Below are 23628 nucleotides of genomic sequence, written 5' to 3' on the forward strand. Positions count from 1 at the left end.
TGTGGACTGACATAAACCCTATATGATTATCTCTACAGAAAAGCAATGAATATCTCTAGGGAACTACACCATTTCATAGAGATATTCATGGCTTTTTGTGGTGATAGAGATTCCTTAGGTAGCATCAGCTCCTGTAGGGTGTGTAGTTCTCCTTTGGTTCTTCTGTAGCATTTGCCCTTGTAATGAACCATTTATGATGGGAAAAAGAAAAGGGCTATACAAACAACCCTTGAGGCCTACATCTAGAAATCACCGCCCTCCCCCCGCAGCAGCACAATCAAACCCTCACTTTCCAGCATCAGGTCTCCATCAGCATCAGTTAATGCTACCTCAAGAATTTTAATCCATTATTGTCCAATGGTCCAGTAGAGACAGCTGTTACTCTAGCTGCTTTCCTGCTTTTGATATATGATATGCTCCTCAGATTGTTTCCTTGCTTCCCTGATAGTAGGGTTTTGTTGACAGTTTGACAAAATTCTTTCTTCTTGGTGTTAGGAAAATAGACTCTTAGGAAATCTGGAGATGATAGTCTTTTGCTGTTTGGTGCCCTAATAGCTGGGTTCACAAAGCACAATAAGCCATCTCACCTCCCCCACCATCCCCCCTCCAGATAATCCATCCTACCTCCCCCCATGCACCACAGAGTGGCCCCTCTCTCCCTCTGTGTTCCTTCCACAGGTATCCCATGGGCCACTGCAGGAACACCAAGCTGCCCTCCCCAATGATCACAAGCTGTTTCAGACTCACCAGTTTTTTGATCACTTTAAAAACTAAGATTCTTTGGACCATAAAGTTGGATGTCAAGCCAGCCTTTCCAGTCCTCCATTTGACAGCTGAAGAAGCCCTGCTGATAAAAGTTTACAACTTACAAAACCCTCAGTCAGCTGCAGTCACACCAGTAATGTACAAAGGCAGAATGCCCCCAGAACAAATCCAAGAAGAGGACTAGCACTGCCTTCATGTACCTCTTTCTGAGTTTTCTGAAAGTTGGCTGTTGCAAATAGGATGCAGGTCTCATCTGGTATAGCTCCTCTTAGCCATGAGGAATGAAGAGGATCCTGGAAGTAGCCCCTATTTCCAAACCATAATGCCTAGCACCCCCCCACCCCATGCACACAGCTCTAGGAACATGCATTTTTACAGCACTGCCACCTCCTGCATCCCATCCCATTCAGTGTTAAGTGATTTCTGCCATACTCCGGCGTGTAAAGCATGACATGACTGGCGGCTTCTTCCAGAGATTCTGCTCCATGACATCACTTGCATAGGGTGGACTCCTGGCCCTTCACAAGCCGAAGACTCCTGGAGTCAAGTGTTGTTCTTCATCGGGGCACAGACAGCACGCTTCGCCGTGGAATTTGTCTCTGGTCTAGACTTCTTGTTTCCAACTGTTACACCTTGCGCTCCGCCCCGCCAGCTGCAAGCCTTTTTCAGAGTGACCCGCGGGCGATCATGCAGGCATCGGCCAGCGTCTCCAAGCAGCCCGTCCCCATCCTGCATCCTCGAGGGCTCCCTCCCGCACAGGCACACCTCACTCTTATCGCAATTTCCATCGGCAGCCACCGGCAGGACGCCCCGCAGCGTTTCCTTCATCCAAGTTATTCCAGGCGAGTTGGGCAGAGACGAACGGGCTTTAGCTGAGGGTTTGAAATCCGACCCAGTCGGCACACCCAGTGACATCAGAAGGGCCCCTTCCAGTCCCGAGAACGACTCCATAAGTACACCAAAGGCAGCCAGGCTCCCTGCGGTTCAGTCTTGAAAGGGAGAGCCGAAGCAACCAGGCGTCCGGGGGCGCTAGCGGCGGTCCCCGCGAAAGAAACAGAGGCCGCTGCATCAAGACGAAAAGGGCGCCACGCTTGCCCGCAGGGAGGCATCTGAGCACCGGGTGAGCGCCCCCAGCCAGCCAGCCAGCCAGCCAGCCAGCCAGCCAGCCAGCGCTGTTCTGAGCCGGGGAGCGGGAGTCGCGGCTGGCCAGCGAAGCGCGGGGCGCACGGGGCGCGCGCCGAGAGGCAGCGTCCCCGTGGCGCGAGCCTTCCTGGTCCTGGGAACCCGCACAGGTGCGACGCGTTTCCTCCGTGCTGAGCGGTGCGGGCGCCACGCGGCACACACGTGCGCGCGCGCCCACCCCTCCAGGCCCCGGGCCCTTTTTTCGGGACTGTCTTTCTGAGCCGCGCCAAAATGGTCAACGAAGGGAAGCCAGGCAGCCCCGCCGAAGCCACCCTGGAGGGCAAGAGGAGCCGCGGCAAGAAAAGCCCGAGCGCGCGGGCGGCGGAGGCGGGCTGCCAGCTGGAGAGGACAGCCGCGGGCCCGCCACCGCCCTCGCCGGCGCAGTCCACGGGGGGCGGCAGTGGCGGCCGCTTGGCTCTGCTCGCGGGCCGAGGCTACCCTCAGAAAAACGCCGAGATCCTAAGCAGCCAGTACGGCCTTCACCTCTTCCTGGCCGGGCTGCTGCTGATGTTCGCCTGGGCGGTGCACGCCGAGGGCATCGCCCAGAGCGCCGTCCTGTCGTACCTCATCACCCTCATGCTGCTGCAGCTCCTCTGGATGGCGTGGTACATCTGCCGCCGCTACGCGCAGAAGAGGCTCATCCAGGACAAGGACACGCACGCCGGGGCGCGCTGGCTCAAGTGTGAGTGGCTCTTCGGGGAGGGGGTGGGAGCGGGCGCGTCGGGCGCGGGGGCGTCTTCGCGGCCCCTTGGGTCGGGCCGGGGACGCAGCTGCATCGCACAGTGTGCGAGGCTCCCGGCCTCGGAGCCCTCTCCGTTACGAAGCGTGCTTGGAACTGAGCGTCGCTGATCTCAGTGGAGCTAACTCGTATGTGCAAAGGATGCAGAACGGGCCATATTAGGAGCGCTTTAAATTAGGTATGATACGTTTGCAGTTTTGGAAAGAATATTTGAGATGCTTTACACTTTAGCTGTTAACGTTTTGTGCATGCTTGGTTGTTCCTCACAGAGAGTTTGCCTGCCTGTGGTTTACTCACATGTGTGCCCCAGTCGCTGCATGTTTATGCAGTTGCAGAGTTGAGTGGGGATTCTGCTCCATTTTTGCAAATTATGTATCAAATGGCTCCACTTTTGGTCTCATAAAATATATGCAAATATAAGTATCCAAAATATACCTGCACAGAACTGTGATTCAACTTTTTGCAGAAACTGAAATTTTAGGAGGGTTTTACGGACATGGATTGTTGGGCTTTGGACACAACTAGCAACATATGGAAAAGTATGAGAGAGAGGACATTTTGCTCTACCTGATCACAGGATGGTCCTGGCAATATAATGTAGTCCACACATTTTTTCTAATCTGTCTCCACCAGTGTTGACTAAAATGATACTGATTTTTGAGTTAATGTGTTCAGGTCAGGCTGTAAGTCATCAGCCACTTTTCTCCTGGGAATGTAGTGAAATGAATGGCAAAATGGCCACTGGAAAAATGGGAGCTCATCTGGCTCAGAGGAAATCAAAGGAGCAGTGAATGCCTGGACTGGGCTTCACTGCTTCACTTCAATGCAAAGTACAGATAAGCCACCAATAAAACAAGGAGTGGGGCCTCGGGTGAAATGGGTTGCAGAAACAAATGAAATAAGATCTTATAACTTTCTTTATATTTTTATATCTATTGTTTTAAACAACATTTTTATCTTTTAATCTGGAATTATATCTGGCTCTGCCATTTTAAAAATATTTTGGAAAAGAATTAGAAACATCAATGGGCACAGTCTTACCAATGTTTAGCCACCACCTCCAAATGCTCCTGCAACTCCCAGAATTCCCCAACCAGACAGGCAATACCTGAACATTCAATCAACAACCAAAATCTATTGCCACACACTTGCTGCCCCTTTTTTCAGTTTGTATTCTGTGCATATCATTTAAACTTCATTCAGGACTGAATATTTGTACCAAGTACTAATGAAAACACCTTGGATTTTGGAACACCAGAAGTACAGATAAATGTGAATTGCTTTCCACTAGCGTACAGACTTTTCCAAATTAATACATTTAATGATATGCAATGGCAGGCAAGCAGCATAATATCACTTCCTGCAGATGGAACAAGTGCCAGAATAGTTTTGTATCTAAAAGTTTCCTTTGCACAGATAGTCTATACAGAGTGAACAACTGCTGAATTTTCTATTTATGATGGACAATTAAAATTTTATTTAAAATTGACTTTAGGCCACATTCAAAGGTGGAGCCCCTTCAGGGCCACATACAAGATAAAACAATATGAAACTATGAAAAATACAACAGAGAAGCAATGAGTAAATGTGATGAGAGAAATCAAAACAAATATCAGTAAAACCTACAGTCCACAGACTGAAAAAAATCAATGAAAACAAGGGAGATCTTCAGATTTTTCCTAAAGATTGCAAGGACATGGCCTGATAAACCCTAGATGGAAGCTGAATCCAGGGGTATGGCACTACCACTAATAAGGTTTTTTTCCTCGGAGCATATGAACAGATCCTCTGCTAATGACCCCAGCAGGTCATTAGCAGAGGATCTTCTTATATGGAAGAAGACGGCAGCTTGGCCCAAACCAAGTAAGAGATCCGCTGACAGCTGATGCACTGTCCGTGTCACCACGCTGCATCTCCCTCTCCCTCTCCCTCTCACCATATCACCTGGCAAAACCCCTCTGGGTATTTCCTCTTTCCTCCTTCCTTCTCTTCCATTCCCTTTGCCACGCGCGGTCCATTTTGAAACACATGGCCAACTCCTGCGCAGCTCGAATGCCTGCCAACCATGGGCACTCCAAGTGCCTCCTCTGCCTTGGTGAAGGGCACTTTGTGGAGACCTGCCTGCACTTCCAGGATTTTAATACCCAGATGCACCGGCAGAGGGCCACGCGCCTCCAGCAAGCCCTGTGGCAGTGGGCCCTCATGACCATCACCCCCTCCGGGGCCAAAAACCTCCTGGCTGACGGCACCTTGAGCACCATTGCCAGGAGAGGGCCCCTCTGGAACTGTGGGGCCGGCAAAGAGGAGGAAGTGCAGTGTCGCGAGGGACCCTGCTCCCCTGGACCTGGGGGCATCTTCAAATGAGATGCCTGCAGTCCTGGTCTTGGGTTCGCCAGACGCGTGCCCCCCGGCATTGCCACCTATGCCCGAGATGATGCCAGCACGTGGCCCGGCCCCCATTTTGTGGTGGAGACTGCCTCCTGCACGCCCTTCGAGGGACTGCCATTCGCTTCTGGTGCCCGCGGGCGATGCTGCTCCCCCACCCCCGCTGGAGCTGACAGGCACACCGCTCCCCCACCCCCGCTGGAGTTGCTGCGCTCTGCAGCCTCCTCGCATGCCAGCTCACCACTCTCAACCCCACACGCAAGGAGGCCCTGCCCGGCCAACTTCAACTCCAGGTCTTTGGAGGCCCATGCTCCCCGCACCCGGCTGAGGCTCCCTGCCTCCAAACGAAGGTCCCACCTTGGGCGCCACGTCTGGAGCCCTACCTCCACTTCCTCCAGTGACCCCACTCCTTACAAGCATTGCCACCACTCTCCTGCCTCCCCGCCCGAGCCCAAGCCGCGCTACCAGGCCCAGGAACAGGCCCCGTGCGCACCGATGCCGCCGGCCCAGCGAGGACTCATCAAGCAATGTGGCCTACACCAGGCCTCCCCCCAGCGCCGCCACTCCTGCAGCCCTGCAGCTCACCGCAGAGCTGCAGGGCTGCTCACACCCTTCTCACCGGGATCGTCAAAGCAGGAGCAGCCACCACCGGCATTCGCCTTCCCAGGACTCAGGTCAGAGCTGACCCCTGAGTTCGGGACACTCCCCTTCCCCTGCAGCTTCCATCCACTTCCCCGATGGCCAGGCCCTGGATCAGGACCTCTCTTTCTCTCCTGCTAAGGGGGGTGGCTTCTCTGACCTGGTGCTCCACATGGCTGAGGATCTCAGCTTCCGAGCCTCCCATCCACCCGAACCCAAGGCTGACCCGGGCTATGACGCCCTGGCCTCAGGGGATACCACCACTGTGTCCATACCTGCCTTGTCTGTGCTGCTTTGCACAGTGCGACAGTCCTGGAAAGCCCCTGCTGGGCCATTGGCTTCCTCTCACAGAGCTGAGTCTGCCCACAAGGTTACCATCAAGGCCTTCCCCCTCCTTTCCAACACCCCAGTCTATGCAGGGCACCCCCCAGAGGGACCAGTCCACCCCGGTGGACAAGGAGGGATGCTGCCTGGATACCATGGCAAAAAAAGATCTATGCGGTGGCTGCCCTTGGGTTCAGGGTCTCCAACTATGAGGCCACCATGGCCATGTACCAGCTGTTCCTGTGGGAGAAGATGGGTGCCATAGTAGAACAGCTCCCTGACCACCTACGGGATGCAGTCCACCTCATACACACTGAGGCAGAGGACCTTTCCAGGTTCCAGCTGGAGGCAGCTCGGCACCATGTCGACTGCGCCAGTAAGGCCATGATGGGGGCAGTAGCCAACCGCCGCTATGTTTGGCTATGCTCCACATCCCTGCCCCCCGAAACCTGGGCCCGATTTGAGTATCTGCCCTTCGATGGCAAAGGCCTCTTTAATGCCGGTACAGACGAGAATATGGAATCTCTCCATAAAGCTCACGCACCACCGCCAAATGCATGGGCTTCGGCCAGAGCTCAGTGCAGAGGAGGTGGCAGGGAACCCCTACAACCCCCAGCCACCGCCCTTTCCCTGACCGCTCCACGTGCCACAGAGCGCCGCCTGCCAACAAGAGGCGGGACTGCCAATCCCACCAGAGGCTCCCGTAGGAGAGCCCAGACACAGGCACAGGCGTTGATGTTCTTGTCCAGGCAGCCTTCCAGCTTCACAGATCACCTAGCACAATACCTCCCAGCTTGGGAGGCCATCACCTCTGACTCCTGGGTCCTATCCATCATCCAAGTGGGGTACAGGATTGAATTTGATGCTCTACCGCCCCATGGTTGCACAAGACCACTCCCCCATCTCCCGCCCTCTGGGTGGAGGTCCAGGCTCTGCTGGATAAAGGGGCGATAGAATGTGTCCCCCTGTCAGCCTGCAGGGGCTTCTACTTCAGGTACTTCACAGTACCCAAATGGGATGGGACGGGACTCTAAGGCCTATCTTAGACCTAAGCGGGGTGAATAAGTTCATCACCCCCAAGAAGTTCACAATGCTCACACTCCAGGTCATCTTCCCTCTCCTTAACCAAGGAGACTGGTTTGCCTCCATCGATCTGAAGGACGCCTATTTACATATCTCCATCCACCCAGAACACAGGCACTTCTTGTGTTTCCGAATTGACCAGCCCGCCTTCCAGGTCTGCATCATCCCTTTTGACCTTGTCACGGCTCCCTGCGTATTGACCAAATGTGTGGCAGTCGTCTGTGCCCACCTCAGGCTCCAGGATGTCCAGATCTTCCCTTACCTGGATGACTGGCCTCCCGTGGCCCCCTCCAGGGAGGACCTACTGCGTGGCCTAGCTATCACATGCCACCTCCTACAGGACCTAGGACTCCTCATCAACCATGACAAACCTGTCCTCCCCCCCCACACACACACACAGTCCATACTCTTCATAGGGGCTCGCCTAGATTCTACCCTCGCCAAAGCCTTCCTACCATAGCCAAGGGCAGAAACCCTTGCCTCACTGGCCACAGCCGTCGGGGCTGCACCTCTCTCCACTGCCCACACCATCCCGAAGCTGCTGGGCCTTATGGCCACCACGGTAACGGTGCTGCAGCTCGCAAGGCTCCACATAAGACCTCTCCAGCTATGGTTCGTGGAAGCCTTCATGTGAGATGAAGATCCCCACACAACCCACCTAGCCCCACCCACGGTGGTCAGGGAGTCCCTCCGCTGGTGGAGTGTCACAGCCAATCTCACTAGAGGCATGCCCTTCCTTCCCCCCCAGCCATCCATGACCGCCACCACCGACACGTCCGACACAGGCTGGGGCGCCCACTGCGCAGACATGCGCACACAGGAACACTGGGACCAGAGCGAGGCTCATTTCCACATCAATATACTGGAGATGCTGGAAGCCCAGAAGGCCCTCATGTCCTTCCAAGACAGGGCACCCTGTTCAGGTAGCCACAGACAACACCACCATCAGAAAGGGGGAATGCACTCTCCCGCCTCGCATCTCTGGTGCCCTCCATCTCCAGAGGGGCATTGCCATCACAGCCGTTCATGTGGCAGGGCACCTCAACACCCTAGCAGACTCACTCAGCTGCTCCCCTCTCTCCCACACGAGTGGGAGCTGGAAACCTCCACCTTCCGCATCCTGTGCGAGAAATGGGGACACCAGAGATCAACCTCTTTGCCACCAGCAAGAATACCAAATGCGACCTGTTGACCACTGCTCCAGAGCAGGATGGGGCAGGGGTTCCCTGGGAGATGCCTTTCTCCTCAGGTGGGAGGGGAACCTCTTCTACACTTTGATCTCTATTTTCCATGGTCACCAGGGTGGTGGCCAAGCTCCAGAGTGAAAGGACCAGCTGCATCCTGATCACTCCCTGGTGGCCAAGACAACTCTGGTTTCCTCTTCTCCCTCGCCTGTCAAGGAACAGGTTCTACCGCCTGCCCTCCCTACCCAACCTGTTCTCGCACGACCAGGGCAATGTCCTGCACCACTACCTCAGGACCCTCTGCTTGACAGCCTGGATGATCACACCCTGACCGACCCCTACAGCTCCCTCCCCACAGCGGTCGCTGACATCCTACAGGCCACCCTGAAACCCTCCACACGTCGTTCCTACCTGGCAAAATGGAGAGCCTTCACAGCCTCAGCTGCTGCACAGGGCCTTGGCCCCCCACCCCTGCTCCATTGACCACATCCTGGCATACCTACAGTCCCACTTCACCGTTGGCCTCTCCCCCTCCTCTATCAAGGTCCACCTGGCAGCCGTCTCCCACTTTCACCCCCCTATCCAAGGGTCCTCGGTGTTCGCTCACCCCCTGGAATGCTGCTTCCTCGGGGGCCTCCAAAACTTGGCCCCACCAGTCCGGCCTCACACCCCCTCTTGGAGCCTCTCCATGGTTTTACAGTCCCTCACGAGAAGGCCCTTTGAGCCCATGGCCATGACAGACCTCTGTCTTCTCTCCTGGAAGACTGTGTTTCTGGTGGCCATCACATCTGCTCACCGTGCCAGCGAACTAGCTGCCCTGCGGATCACTGCCCCCTTCACCACATTTCACAGAGACAAGGTCGTTCTCTGCCCTGACCCACGCTTTGCCACCAAGGTGTCGTCTCCTTTCCATGTGAACCAGGACATTGTCCTTCCAGCCTTCTTCCCCAACCCATGCACCCCCATCGAGGTCACCGTCCACCTCCTCGATGTCAGGAGGGTCCTCGCCTTCTACAGAGCCCAGACTGAGCCTCTGCTGCTCTGAGCACCTCTTTGTATGCTCCGAGGGCCCCAGAGCTGGTGAACCCGTCTCCAGCCAAAGACTGTCTAAGTGGGTCTCCAGTGCCATCACCCTTGCCTATGAGATGGCAAGGATTCCGCTGATGGACTGCCTGTGTGCGTACTCCACACATGCTCAAGCCACATCCACTGTGCTGCCAGCTGGTGTCTTACTCCAAGAAATCTGTAAGGCTGCGACATGGTCCATGCCCTCGACCTTCGTCCGCCACTACCAGCTAGACATCTGTGCCAGACAGGACTGCGCTTTTGGAAGGGTGGTGCTCTCTGTGATTCTCCGGTGACAACAGCCCCCTCCTCCTGGATGGTAAGCTTGCTAGTCACCCGTTGGTATGATTGCACAGAGACCACAAAGAAGAAAGGCAGGTTGCTTACCTGAAACTGTCATTCTTCGTTCTTCGAGTGGTCATCCATGCATTCACACAACCTGCCCTCCACTTGCTGGCTATCATCAGCCTCTCGCCTTGAATGGGTAGGGCGAGGTCACTGCTGTATCCTTTGCAGATTCCTCAGATCCCTCACACGCCTGGGACAGCGCAGTCTTCAGGCAGCTGAGGGACTGGGTGCCCCTTATGCTACCTGAGCAGGGGGAGGTCCCCGCTCCCTCCCATTCCATGATGCCGAGCTTTGGAAATTTAATCCAACCAAGGCCTCGCGCTCTGCAGCAAGCCTGGAGCTGTGAATGCACAGATGACCACTCTGAAGAATGACAGTTACTGGTAAGCAACCTGCCTTTATCCAAGGAGTCTATACATGCCCTCAAGCTGTACAAGCTAAAGGATAAACTGTGCTAACATGATTAGATGGCAGTCTGGTCACATCCAGTTCCGACTCTGTTAAAACAGTGGCATCTAAACTGGCAGGAATATGAGAGAGCTCATCTGCAAAATATCCAATAAATTGATTGCAGCAGGCTATTGAAGGCTCAAGTTGCTTTCCAGCACCAACTTTGAGAATGTCCTTTATCACCCAATAAGGTGTGATTTCTTCATCACTGCCGTCACTGCCTCAGAATAAGATTTTAAATGAAACTCTGCTCAGTCATGCATGCTCAGAGGCTTTATGATTTGCATGCTAGTTGCCAGCCCATTTGCTTCATTGCTCTCAGCTCCCCAGGATAGCAGGGTGATAATGTTGTAATGGTCATTTTCAAGACCTCCTGTTCATGAACATAAGTTTTGGTGTAGCTTTTAGGAGGTAACAATACTTGTCATTTCTATGCCAACTAACATGTACTTTGATCTAGTTTCTATTATGCTTGGTGATTACAGCATATTTTTTTTGTCCCAAAATCACAGAGTAATTAAGTGTAGCGACATTGCCTGTTTGATGTCAGGCAGCTGTGTTTGCCCATATATTTCCACTTATGTGTGTTCTTCAGGGATGATGTCAGTGCAGGACTTTGGAGAAAATTTTGGAAGTGAAATGCTATAATATCATGACAAGAGCCAGTGCTGGCACCAGAAGAAGTAGGAGGGTCATCCACGTGCATTTATCTACTGGCCAATATATGTTTATGTTTGCATTATGGTTTCTTTAGCTTATATGTGTTGGAATTGTATACTTGTGTGGGATGTTCACTTGCAATGACCGCACAATACATTTTGCCTATCAACCTCAAATGGTATATTTTTCATGTGGTTCATGCCCAGTCTGTTGAATACAATGGGATTTTTTTTATAACATGACAAAAATGGCTTGTTATGAAGAGAGAAGCCGCATCCTTTAATGCGCCTCTCATATGGGTATGCACAGGAATTTTTCTAGAGGTGAGGGCCAAAGCCGTACAGCAGTTTGTGCTTGTAATTTGCACACATAACATGCACTACTACTACAGATCTGTGCATTTTCCTTGTGGGCAGCAGTAGTCCTGCTTTTGCACTTTCTTCTTTCGCTTTCACTTTGAATCGTTTCAACCCATTGGTACTTTCTGGCAGTAATATGGTATTCTGTGCACATCTTAAATTATTGATATGTCATTTTTCAATTTTCACTTCTTCTGATCCTAATTCAGCTTTTAGGCTCTGCATACAGGTCAAACAGATCAATTACATTCTTTTCTAATGCTTTTCCCTATAGGAAATCATCTTGTTTCTCCATATTTTAACTTCAGGACAATCAAGTGCTGAGGCACACCCATTTCTTTCAGGACTATCCATAGTTTTTCATGATCCGCACACTCAAGAGTTTTCCTGTAATCTATGAAGCAAGGACTGAATTTCTCCTGTCTTCTTCTGAAATTCTTTGGTGTATTCCAGTAGCCAACAAATATCGGTGAGTCCCTCTTCCTTTTTGGAATCCTGCTTGAATGTCAAGAGTTTCCTTATATGGCAGAATTCTTTGTTGCAACCCCTTGAGCATCTCTTTGTTTGTATGGAAAATTATTGCAATGGTCTTACAGTTGATGCACTCCTTAGCAAGACCTTCCTTAGGAGTTGGAATGTATGTTGGTTGTCTGTGGACTATTGTTGTGTTTTCCATATTTGTTGGCATATTCTTGTTAAGATTTGAACCAATTCATTCTCTGCAACTTGGAACAGTTCTCCTGGTAGCCAATCTACTGCGGTGCTTTATTCCTTCCAAGTGTTTCCCACAGCTTGACACTTTCTAACATGGCAGGTTCTTCCTCCCAGAATTCCTCCTTGTGGGAGCCTGCCATCCTTTAATCTCTTCTGTATAGTTCTTCTGTATATTCTTTCCACCTCTTCATTTTCCTCCTGATGCTCCCTTGTTGGTTTTTCAGGATTCCCAATCTAGGTCTGAATTTTGCACTGATTTCTTGGATCTTCTGAAGGAGGTATCTTGTTTTTCCTCTGTTGTTCTCCTTCATTTATTTGTGGTGGCCATTATCATAGTTCTTTTGGTCTGTATGTGATAATTACGGAAAACTTACATTCAGAATTCTGACTCTATTTCAGAATTTGTTTTTGCTTCAGTTTCTCATCTCTCTTTTGCACTTGTGAGTGTTTCTTCCACCATCCATCTAGGCCTTTTCTTTCTTTTTACTACAGGAATTGTCTTTTTGCATTCTTCCCTAGTAATGTCTCTGGTTTCAATCCATAGTGCTTCTAGTTCATGGTCACTTGTGTTTAGTAATGCAATTTTGTTCTTTATGTGGTTTTTACATTTCTCAGCAATTCTTTAAATTGTATTTTTGTAGTATAATTCTGATAGTTGGCTATTTTCAGCTCTGCTCTGAATTTTGATAGTGGTTCATGATCACTACTGCAGTTTTCTGCTGTTTTGTTTTGGCAGAGAGAATCCTAGCTTCTCTACCTCTTTCTTTGAATTGCATACCTATTTGATTTGAATTACATCTCGGTTGGCCATCTAATGATGCTGATGCATACAGTCATCCGATTGGTTGCCTGAAGTATATATTTGCAATAAAAGATGGTTGACTCCATTGAATTCTGAGAGTCATTCTCCTGCTTTGTTTCTGGCCCATGAGCCAAATTCTCCCACAGCATTTGCTTCTGCTATTTCCTACACTGTGTTCCAGTTACCTATGGTAATTGGCATGCCTTGGCCTGGTGCGTTATCAGTTTCCTCTTGGGAACCTGCATGAAATTTTCATTTCTTCTTCTTCAGCATCTGTAGTTGAAATCCTGCAGATGGTATTGGATCCAGATGGCTTGTTCCTGAGTACCTGATGGAAATTTGAACTCTTGATATCCAACTGTACCTGGCAAAGCACCAATCAAGGTTGTGCTTGGGTACAGGAAAGCATGGGTATATTGTAAAGCCTTTCCTCTTTGGAGGTACATGTGGTAATAAAATTGGTTTACAGGAATCATAAAGTCTTTCTCTGAGAATCAGCAATACTTCTTTCATAGTAAATTGGCAGTCATGTATGGCTTGTAGAAAGAATAGACATTTGCACATGTCCTAGTTGCCATTAAAATATGTTTATAGATGAAGCTCCTGACTCTGAGGCAAAAACAAAAATAATAAGTACCATTGGTGTAGTCAGGATGGGCTAGACTATGATCACTTTCTACTGGTGTGGTTTTGACACTGATACATCAATCTCAAGAAAGCTCACATAAATGGTGGCTTCCACTCCTCAGACTCCAAAGTCAAGAGCCATTGTTTCAGACCCATGCCTGTCATTCCACTCCAATCATTCCAGGCACTTGAGATCAGCTGTTGCTATTCCCCATCATTCTCTGTTGTCAATGGGGTTAACAGGATTTATCTGAGACATCTAAGCCACCCTTCAAAATACATTTTTCCATAGTAAGTTGTAATAGTATATTAAAACAAACATCTAAATGAGCAACTAAATAGAAAATAGGAACTGCAGTTTTTTAAAAATTGGATTTATGTCCTTGATCCCAATTCCATTTTCCTCTCAGGATACATCCCTTGCTTCTCATCTTGTCTTGTTAGCTTGCCTTGGTTTTCATAGAACTTAATCATGCCAGATGGCACCCCCAATTACTACTGTCTCCTGTTGGCCTTCAGATAGCTCCCACTTTTTCCAGGGGTTGTTCTTGGAATGCATTTTTATGTATCTCCCACCACCACTGAGCATCCACTTAACTATAAGAACTGTCTTTCAAAAAGGAATAAAGGAAGTCCATTGCAAAACTTAGCAGGAGGTGGTTATTTCTGCAAATGCTTTTTGAGAATGGTAGCTGTGGTAGATAAGCAAAAAACAACCAAAAAAAGCACTAAGTCTGGGAGGAAAATATGATTAGGATCTTCCAGAATAATTAGTACTTTGAACATGAGGATGTTGTCCTGTAGGGAGGGAAGGTGTTAATGCTCTCCTCTCTTGCCCTTTCCCCTGTTGTAATTCAGCCCCAAAGCTGCGATTACTTGGGGTGGGCAGGGGGAAGGAAATAGGTACAGATGCAGGAAGCTGAGCAGGCCAGACAAGTTTTACATTCTGTATTTCTTCCTTTAGTACTACAAATGGCAGGCTACGGGGGAATATGCAAATGCATTTTGAGTGTGTTGTTGTTGTTGTTTAGCAAAGTCATGTCCAACCCATCGCTCCCCCATGGACAACATTCCTCTATGCTCTCCTGTCCTCCACCATCCCCCAGAGTCCACCTAAGCTCACACCGACTGCTTCAGTGACTCCATCTAGCCACCTCATCCTCTGCCATCCCCTTCTTCTTTTGCCGTCAATTGTTCCCAGGATTATTTTGAGTGTGCTAATTACATAATAAAGTTATCTTAGCATTTTTAAGGCCAAGCGTGATAGTGTTGAAGACAGAACAAAAGTCCTTCTTGTTCATTGTCTGACTGTGAGAGAGATAGGCAACTAGTTTCATATAAAAATGAACACTCTTTATTGTAGGTGTGCACTAATAATAGAGAATGACCTGTCTCCATTTGGGACCAGCTGCCACAGTCATCATACACAGTGAATTTATACATTTAGTTTTTTGCAATGATAAGTAGCAGAAACACCACAGCAGAAAACATTCCATTAATTTTGTACATGGTTTTTCTTTACACTACTTTTTATGATATCTGGTGTCAAAACATCTGCTTTCAGGCTTATATTTACAAATTTTGACCTTCTTGACAGAAGTTTATTTTATATTTTCACCCCGCTTGTGTCTCTCTGATAAAACACTGGATAACTGACCCTTGTTGTGTAGTCATCAGGAAATTATATTCTTCAATAGCTTTTACACAGACACAATGAAGGCATCAAATAAAGGTTGAAATAAAAATGTTATCCTGAACAGAAAATTGAAATAATATCCATAGCTTTGTTAATCTGTTTCTGCAGTTGATAACAGTATGTGGTGGGACTCTAAAAATGTACAGCTCTGTTTCTATGATCACATTGCTCTATTTCGGTCAATAGTGCAGACTAGCCTGTTTAGCTAATGAGCATGTGTGCTCCAGTAGGGAGCCTTGCCCTCTGACCCTTCAAACCAACCTAACCTAGGGCTTTGCATGGTTGTTAGTGCTGTTCATTGTCTGGCCAAGTAGGGAATTTGGACAGAAAAGGGAAAACCAGGCTTGAACCTATCTCATAGTTCCTGGTTCCATGGTTGAGGTTGGTTGAGCATATCGGCCAGCCTCTCCTGTTCCCCATTTCCTTTGAGCCTTGTCTGTTCCTCTGTAGATGTTTTGGATGTGGAGAAGGACTGCACATGATCAGACCCAGAGCACCCTCAAAATACCTGCAGGAGCTGAATTGCCTTGAGCCCTGAAAACGAACACAGCCTGTGATGTAATCTTCCACAAAAGCCTTCCGCATGGTTCCAGGAGTGAAGGTGGACTTAATGAGTCAAATCCCACTCCATGATGACCAGCAGTCACCTTTCCTGAATATCTTGAATTCTGCTGGGTGGGACTGGAAAGGACTTTTAACTTCTGACCAATAGATATAAAAGCAAGGGGTGAAGGAAGTGCCACAGAGGGAGTCTGGCCTGGAATGGGACACAAAGGCAATGCTGCACAATTCAATCTGTCATGCAAACTGATTGAGCAAAGCCTGCACTGAGCAAAGCCTGAAGCACTGTAGAATCATCAAGCAACAATAGCAGAGAGAAGCTGAGTTATGCAGGACCTGGGAGAGCTCCCAGTGAAACGAAAAATTGAAGAGTTTGCTAAATTTATTTATTTATTTATTTAAAACTTTTGTATGCCATCGCCACATGCCTTGACATCTTGGGACGGCTCACAATACATACAAATAAAAACAATAACTTGATCTTTATAAGTAACAAATTCAACAAAAAATTACATAAGAACAAAAAACTGAAAACAAAAGAGCAACTGTTCAATGATAAAATATTAGTTTTTAAAATAGTGATTAAATAAAAAGGTTTTAACCTGGCACCGAAAAGAATATAAACTTGGCGCCAGGTGCACCTCTCCAGAGAGCATATTCCATAATCTGGGTGCCACCGCAGAGAAGGCCCTGCTCTGGGTAGTTGTTTTTTTAAATCTCCTTTAAAGAGGGTTCCCGGAGCAGAGCCTCTCCCACAGATCTTAATGGGCATGAGGGCATGTAAGGGAAGAGGTGCTCCTTCACCTTGTCATATTGATTGTAAATATTTCAGGGGCTCTACTCTTCGTATTACAAGGTTTTAATCCAGCCCATCACCTTTGGAGTAACATTTTCCTTTTCTGTTTATTTCAGGTGGTATTACTTTGTTTGCAGTGATTACTTTAATTATGGACTCTTTTAAAATTGGTCACTTTGTTGGATTTTCAAGTTGTTTGTCAGTCACAGAAGGTATTTTTCCAGCTACACATGCCATTCATACAGTTCTGCAGGTAAAAGTATTTGGTTTCAGATTATTCCAGTATATGTGCAACTTTTTCTGCTTTGCATTTCTGTTTGTATATGGGGACCACTATCTTAGATTCTGGTTATGTATTATATCATCATGTGGCATGCAGTTTTGTGTAAGCTGGGTTCTGACTGTTGGGAATTCTGGAGGCTCCTTGAGAGGTAGAAGCAGAGAAAGCTGGAGGAGGTCAGGAATGGAGAAGCCAGGCTCAGCTTTTTGGATCTTGTTTATCTCTGCTTATCAGTTCTTTTAAAGGACCCCAAGTGTTTCTCCAGAATTGTTTCTTGATTCCTCTGTCTATTTTGAGGTGTTTCAGAATTCTCAACCAATGGAGTCTGGCATACACATGGATGCCTCTGAAGCAATAAATATTGCATGTTATCTGGCTCTCAGGTTTTAAGTACCTTTGGGGCTGCTGTTTTAGTAATCACTTGTTGCTGATCAGCACCTCCTGTAGAGTTGTGCAATTCAGAAGGGACAGTTAGATACGACCTCCTCATCCATTCAAAGTATTATTTACATTAAAAAATTAAATAACTGCTTCCACACACATTTGAATGTCAGAAATGTTAGCTATGTCTCAAATGTTGCCTCAAATAAAAAAGTGTCCTAAGTTTCTTCAGTTACAGCTATGTAATTATGTTCCCTTAATCTTCTTTCTAAATACAAGACAGTTGAATTATATTTTACCAGCACGCAAACCTATTGCCTAAGAACTTGTCTTATTGACCCATCTAATCTTTTTTTTCCTTTAAAGGACATCAGCCATTTCCAAACAGCAAAAAGACAGTTGTGAAATACCGGTCAGTTAGGGGAATTCCAGTATAAAGTCTATGGTGAAAAATAGTCTTTAATACTAAGACTAGGAAAGCAAGATACAGTTTTTCATGTTTTTCTCCTATCTCGAATCTATTTAAATGTCTGAAAGTTGCACAAGATGACAACTGTTCCCCTATTCATTTCAGTAGGGCTGATAGAGGAGAAATGTCCCACGTGTAGAACATTTTGACATTATGGTCTGTGAAATAATCTAGGATTATTACTATTATTATTTACTTCCTGGCACTTTTTAGCTTGATAGTGAATTCTGCATTTCACACATGCTGCATCCTTTAATTTTGCAAACTTTTTAAAAAAGCAATTTTACAAACAAATCTTTAGAAAATTGCAACTTTTACGGATGAAATTATTGTAAACAGAATGAAAGAATGGTTTCTTATTTGAGACAGAGAGCTAGCTTGTTTCTGGTTTGTGGAGAATAACACAAATATCCTTTCCTTCTGCATGCAGTCAACCCTGAAGCAGAAAGGTAACCTTAGACACTCTGTATATACTACAGAGTTGCACAGAGGAAGAGTGAGATACAACCATATATAATTGCCACATAATACACCTCTTGCAAATGCTTCAGCATCATAGTGAAGGGCATGATCTGAGAACCTGAAGCAGAGAATAACACTCCTATTAATGGCCTGGGTCTGAAATAGCAAAACTAAACAAAGGCTTCCAGTCTTCCTTCAAACTCCTTCTGTGACTGTAATGCTTCCCATGCCCCTTTAGTCTCAGGCTTTTGTTGCTTATCTTTCTTTGCTTTAAAAAGATCAAACATAATAAATTGCCAGGTACACATCTGGTTATACAGTAAATGTCACCAGAACATTTAGGGAGGTCATATGTAATGCATTTGTCTTTGCAGTTTGGCTGCTGTCTACTTGTGGTGGCTAGAAACAATCCCGTCTTTCAGCCCAGGACTGAGAGCCACCACACTCCTACATATAATTCGATCGCATACTTTCCTGCCCAGTGGCAGTATTAAATTGAACAGGAATCCCTGTCCTTCAAGCAGCAACACACAAGGATATTTCTGTGGCATCATCAAAGAGGAGGAGGGATTTACTGCTCCCCCAACTCTAGAAAAGTTGCCATCATAGTATGCACATCAGCACATAGTATGCACATCAGCACATCAGCAGGCATGCACCTCTGCTGCCTGCTGTGAGAAGGAAGGAGGGAACATCCAGAAAGTTGGGCTTCTGTCAAGATGGGGCAAATTTATGTAGGATAAAAGTTCAAGGGACTGAACCTAGATGGGTCTCTATGGACAGGGAATGAGACTTAGGAGTCTCTCTTCTCCTCCAAGGATGATGCTCAGCTTGCTTCGTCTCCTGCTTTCCCTCTCTCTCATCACCAACTGACTAGCTTTTGCAAGGGAAACTGACCATTCCTTTACTAACAACAGAAAGTATTTCTTGCAACCTTTCACGGCTGGTAGTCTGTATGCATGCTGGGGCCCTTGTGTGCATCATGTCTGTGCATTTATGTCCAGCAGAGGTACTTTCACAAGCACAGCCTTAGCAATTTCCATTCCGGTGCAGGGTGAAAGAACATTCAGATGTCTAGTGTACATGCAAAAATGTGACTGTAGGTGCTTGAGTTTGTGACACAGGGGAAAGTATGGTGTGTGTTTCCTACTCCCCAGAAGCTGGTTTCATGGTCCAGGGAAACTGAGTGGGCAGAAGGACAAGGAGCAACTGCTTGTTCAAGTTCCCTCCACCTCCTCTGAGTAAGACTAGGGAAGAATTCTGTTTGGCCTGCATTTGTAGCAAACTGACAATTTGTACTTGCTGGGCTAATAATGTGAACACACTATCTTTCAGATTGTACACTCCTTGAAATTTTGCAAAGGAGTTTTTGGCATTAAAGTCTGCACAGAAATATATTGTAAAAGATGTGTACAAAAATCAATTAGAAAAATGCATATATTACAGGAATTTGTGAACCAAATGTTTATGATGAGGAACACTGCATATGAATAAAAATATACATGAATGTGGAAATTGTGCAGAACAGAATTATGACCAAATACAAATGAAACTGATTGGAATTAGAGTGATTCATTCACCCCTACTTCAGAATCCTATAAGTGAAAGCCAGTCCAAGTGGCTGTAGGAAAGTGGTCCCTGCCAACCCCTTCCTCATGACACAGAAGCAATATATGCGGCATTTTCAAGGCCTTAATTGATGGGATGGGAGTGATCCTAATAGGAAAATGGACGGGGCTTCTGATCAGCCAGTCCAGCAGAGCTCCTCTCACTTAACAGATGAGATGGCAAGATCGCCGATGCAGCGTCCCTTGCTGCTGCAGCTCCATGTTAGCAGAACCTTCACTGTTCTCATAATTGCTCTGATTGTCCTTGTAGGAGAGTATATGAGCATGCCTGGACTAAGGATGTTAGCACTCCATGCACACACTTGCAGGCGTATCCTAATCACTCATGCTGGTCGTGCAGTGGACTTCCCTCATGGGCCTTAAAGAAAGGGGTGTGGGATGGATTCCGTATCCATCTAGGGGGAAGAAGGGGCGACACAGAGAGCAGATGATGAACAATAGAGAGTCATTGGGACACATAATTCATACACCTGGATGCCCCATACGTGCTTGTGAAGTGATTGTTAAACACATCCCATCTGCAGTTGTTGCAGTGTGGGTAGAGTACCTGTTGAAATGTAGGGACTAGTTTTAATTCTCAAATTTTGTCCATGTCAATGAGAGGGAAATCTTTGCACCGGGTGTAAACTTGTGAACATGGACTGAGAGATAAAAAATATGGTGCCAAGTGTGCTGCTCTCTTCAGTCACCCATGTTGCATCTTCAGTTCTTCCCTGTTTTAGCAAATCTGTGGGCATATTTGCCAAGGCAGTGGCACAAATAGAATCCCACTGATACAGCAGGCACCCATTTTCTAAACTGGTAAGCTTTGGCTAATGGGGGTATAGAAATGTACTAAATAAGCACTGGTACGCACAATAAATAAGGTACCATATTTTCCAAATTACCCATTATATTTTATTTGTATTTGTTTTTAGGTGTACTTCTTGTGGTGCCATGCAAAGGATATTATCCAGTCCTTCAAAACATTGGAGAGGTAAAATGAATAAAACGCTTCTCTATCCATAATAAATGATTACTCTATATTTAACCTGAAAAATGTGGCAAACTTCAGAAATGACCGATACTGAAGATGTTAGGATCTTATCTATGCTTCTTTTCTGAATGCTATCAATCAGAGTAACAATAATTTAGAAATAACAGTTCACATTTAAGTGTTGAAATAACTTTCTTTCTTCATTTCTGATAGGAAGAATGGTTAAGTCTCTATGTTTACTCTGATCTCAGGGTAGCTTTCCTTACAATCCTGAAGTGAAATTTCAGGATTAAAAGGGTTTATCACTTGGGATATTAATGGATTTAAATGTGTGGATTTACTGGGGGACAAAACAAGGGGGACAAAACAATTAAATATTAGGAATAACATAGGGTTAAATGTTAGTCCGAGGCAATTCCCAAAGCAAAGGTGTGAGTGAGACACAGATTTCTATTTTTTCTATTTAGGTTCTATTTACAGGTCAGGATGCACTCAAATTTTGGAGCCATTTAAGAACATAGTAGAGTTATGTCTGGTTTGTGCACAATGGTATTTCTCTATTATGAATTCTGCGGCTCAGCTGTCCTTTCAGAAACTGTGGTTTCTTTTGAGGTTCTGGGAAAGAGGGCTGAATGCCAGCAGCTCCTCTACAACTCACACAGAAGTGCTTCTCAGACAGCGCTTACGCTTAGTATGAGAATGCACCCTGCCTTCTGAGTGGTGCTTGGAGTGTCAAAATTCTCGTGAGTGGCAGCTCTTGTCAGCTGGGGCCTCCTGCAGGCTTCCACATACGTACCTTCCTAGCTGACCAGTCTTTCCTCTGATGAAATAGAGAAGCATAACTCTCAACACAAACAGCACAACACAAACATCAGAGAATACAGCATGGCTTTAATTACACTATTTTGTTTATGCGTGCCTTAGACATGCAGCATGCTGATTCCAGTTATCAGGGTTGTTAAAATGCTGAGGCTTGGGTTGGTGTGTGTGTGTGGCGGGGAGGTGGGAGAAGGGGAGAAAGAGACCATAGTTCTGAATTTCTCGATCTCAGCTACTGTAAACATCTCTTTTAAGAGACTACTTTAGTCCTTACCTTGATCATTTTGTATTCCACGAGTTACCCAAACATAGAAAAAAAAAAAAATCCTCGTAAAACTTTCATTACTATTTTGATCTCCAGAGCTTGAATATATCAAACTAAGTGATCAGTTTACAAGCATGGCCCGGTATTCTTTCATGAAAGTTGATAAGCATAAGTGACAGAAAGTTGATAAACATAAGTTCTAGTGGTTTGGCAATAAAAACAAGTCAAAAATAGGCATCCCTAATGGGCAAGACTTTTGGGGTATATCAAGTATTAATTTTCTACATGCACTTTCTACTGTACATAGCAAGAAAATATATATCCTGTGAAGTCCAAAGTTTATTCTGATCCAATCATGATAGAACTCTCTCATAGCAAGGAACTGATACTTGAAAATGCTGATGAGGCCTTAGAGATTTCTATAGGACACTCACACTTTTTTTTCATCAACAAAGGCTTATCTTTATCTTCTTGGTGAAATGTGACACTCTTTCATTCCGCTGGCATCTTCATATAAAACAGTGGCATGCTGCCAGTTGTATCCCTAGTTCTGGAGCTTAACTTAAGTGGCTGGGCAAGTTTTGAAACCCTTTAGTACATTTTCTGCTCCATCTATCACTAAAGCACTCCAAGTGCATTATAAAGTTCAGGCTTGAGTTTGGGGTTGTTTTCCTTAATTAGGAACACGATAGACAAGGATTACTGCTGAGATCATCCTCTGACTTTGGTTTTATTTTTAAATTAAAAATGACCAAAATACCTTTATTCAGTACACTTCACAGTGTGTCATGAGTGCTTCTGAGTTATATAGTACATATTATAAGCAGTGAATAATTGGGGGGGGGGGGAGTGCCTTTATAAAGCCAATGATAATTTTGAATAGTTTCAATGCAGAATAGTTTGTGTTTGTGAGAATATCTGTATGAGATCAAGTTGCATCAGTATTTATTTATTTAAATCTTTTGTATCCCATCCTATACATGAAAGACTTAGGGTGGTCCAACAACGGCACAGCATCACATCTATAATAAAAGTCCGATTAAAATAGGAATTAGGTCATAAAATTATGGGAAAATAAAAAGGTTTTCACCTGGTGCCGAAAAGAATAAAATGTCAGCACCAGGTGCACCTCTCTGGGGAGCATGTTCCACAACTGGGGCACCACCATGGAGAAGGCCCTTCTCCCAGTAGCCACTCTCCTAATCTCCTTCAAAGACGACTTCCAAAGAAGGACCTCTGACCTAGATCTTAGGGGGTGGGCAGGCACATAGGGAAGGTGATAACCAGATAACCTACTGCAGGTAACTAGGTCCTAAACCATTTAGGACTTTATAGGTTATCACCCACACCTTAAATTGATCCTGGACTTCAACTGGTAGCCAGTGTAGATGGGAAAGGACTGGCATTATGTGTGCATATCTGCTGGTCCCTGTTAACATCCTGGCTGCTCTATTTTGGACCAGCTGAAGTATCCGGACCATCTTCAAGGGCAGCCCCACATAGAATGCATTACAAAAGTCCAATTGGGAGGTTAACAGAGCATGGATCATCTTTGCTAGGCATTGCTTATCCAGGTAAGAGCGCAGTTGATGAACCAGCTGAAGGAAAGTGCTCCTTGCCAGAGCAGCCACTTGGAATTCAGGACAGCCACTGCCTCACCTGGAATAGATGTGAAAGAGAGGTAGAGCTGGGTGTCATCAGCATATTGGTGACTCCACAGCCCAAACCTTAGGATGATGTTTCCCAGCAGTTTCATGTAGAGCATGGGTCCTCATATGGCCCGCTGACCAGATCTGGCCCACCATGCTGATTTATCCGGCCCACCTCAGAGCTTTTGGACTTGCTCAGAAAAAACAATCTCCGAGCGAGTCCAAAAGTTCTGAGATGGTGCAGGCATACTCAGTGGGGAGATGGCCATGATCGCGGTGCAGGGAAGACAGGCGCAATAGTGGTTGTGCTTGTGGGGAGG

The 23628-nt window shown here is 46.7% G+C and overlaps 1 protein-coding gene across 1 annotated transcript in view; it reads left to right on the forward strand.

Moving 5' to 3' along the window:
• Positions 1-2178: 2178 nt before the first annotated feature.
• The window catches only part of OTOP1 (otopetrin 1), a 30527-nt gene continuing 9077 nt past the window's right edge, over positions 2179-23628 (forward strand). Inside the window, exons 1-3 of the mRNA XM_044418248.1 lie at positions 2179-2629; positions 16496-16632; positions 20517-20575. Of these exons, the coding sequence (XP_044274183.1) occupies positions 2179-2629; positions 16496-16632; positions 20517-20575 (647 nt within the window). The remainder of the gene's footprint in view (positions 2630-16495; positions 16633-20516; positions 20576-23628) is intronic.

The sequence above is a fragment of the Varanus komodoensis genome, unplaced genomic scaffold, assembly GCF_004798865.1.
Source record: "Varanus komodoensis strain SLA01 unplaced genomic scaffold, ASM479886v1 scaffold9, whole genome shotgun sequence".
Lineage (NCBI taxonomy): Eukaryota > Metazoa > Chordata > Lepidosauria > Squamata > Varanidae > Varanus > Varanus komodoensis.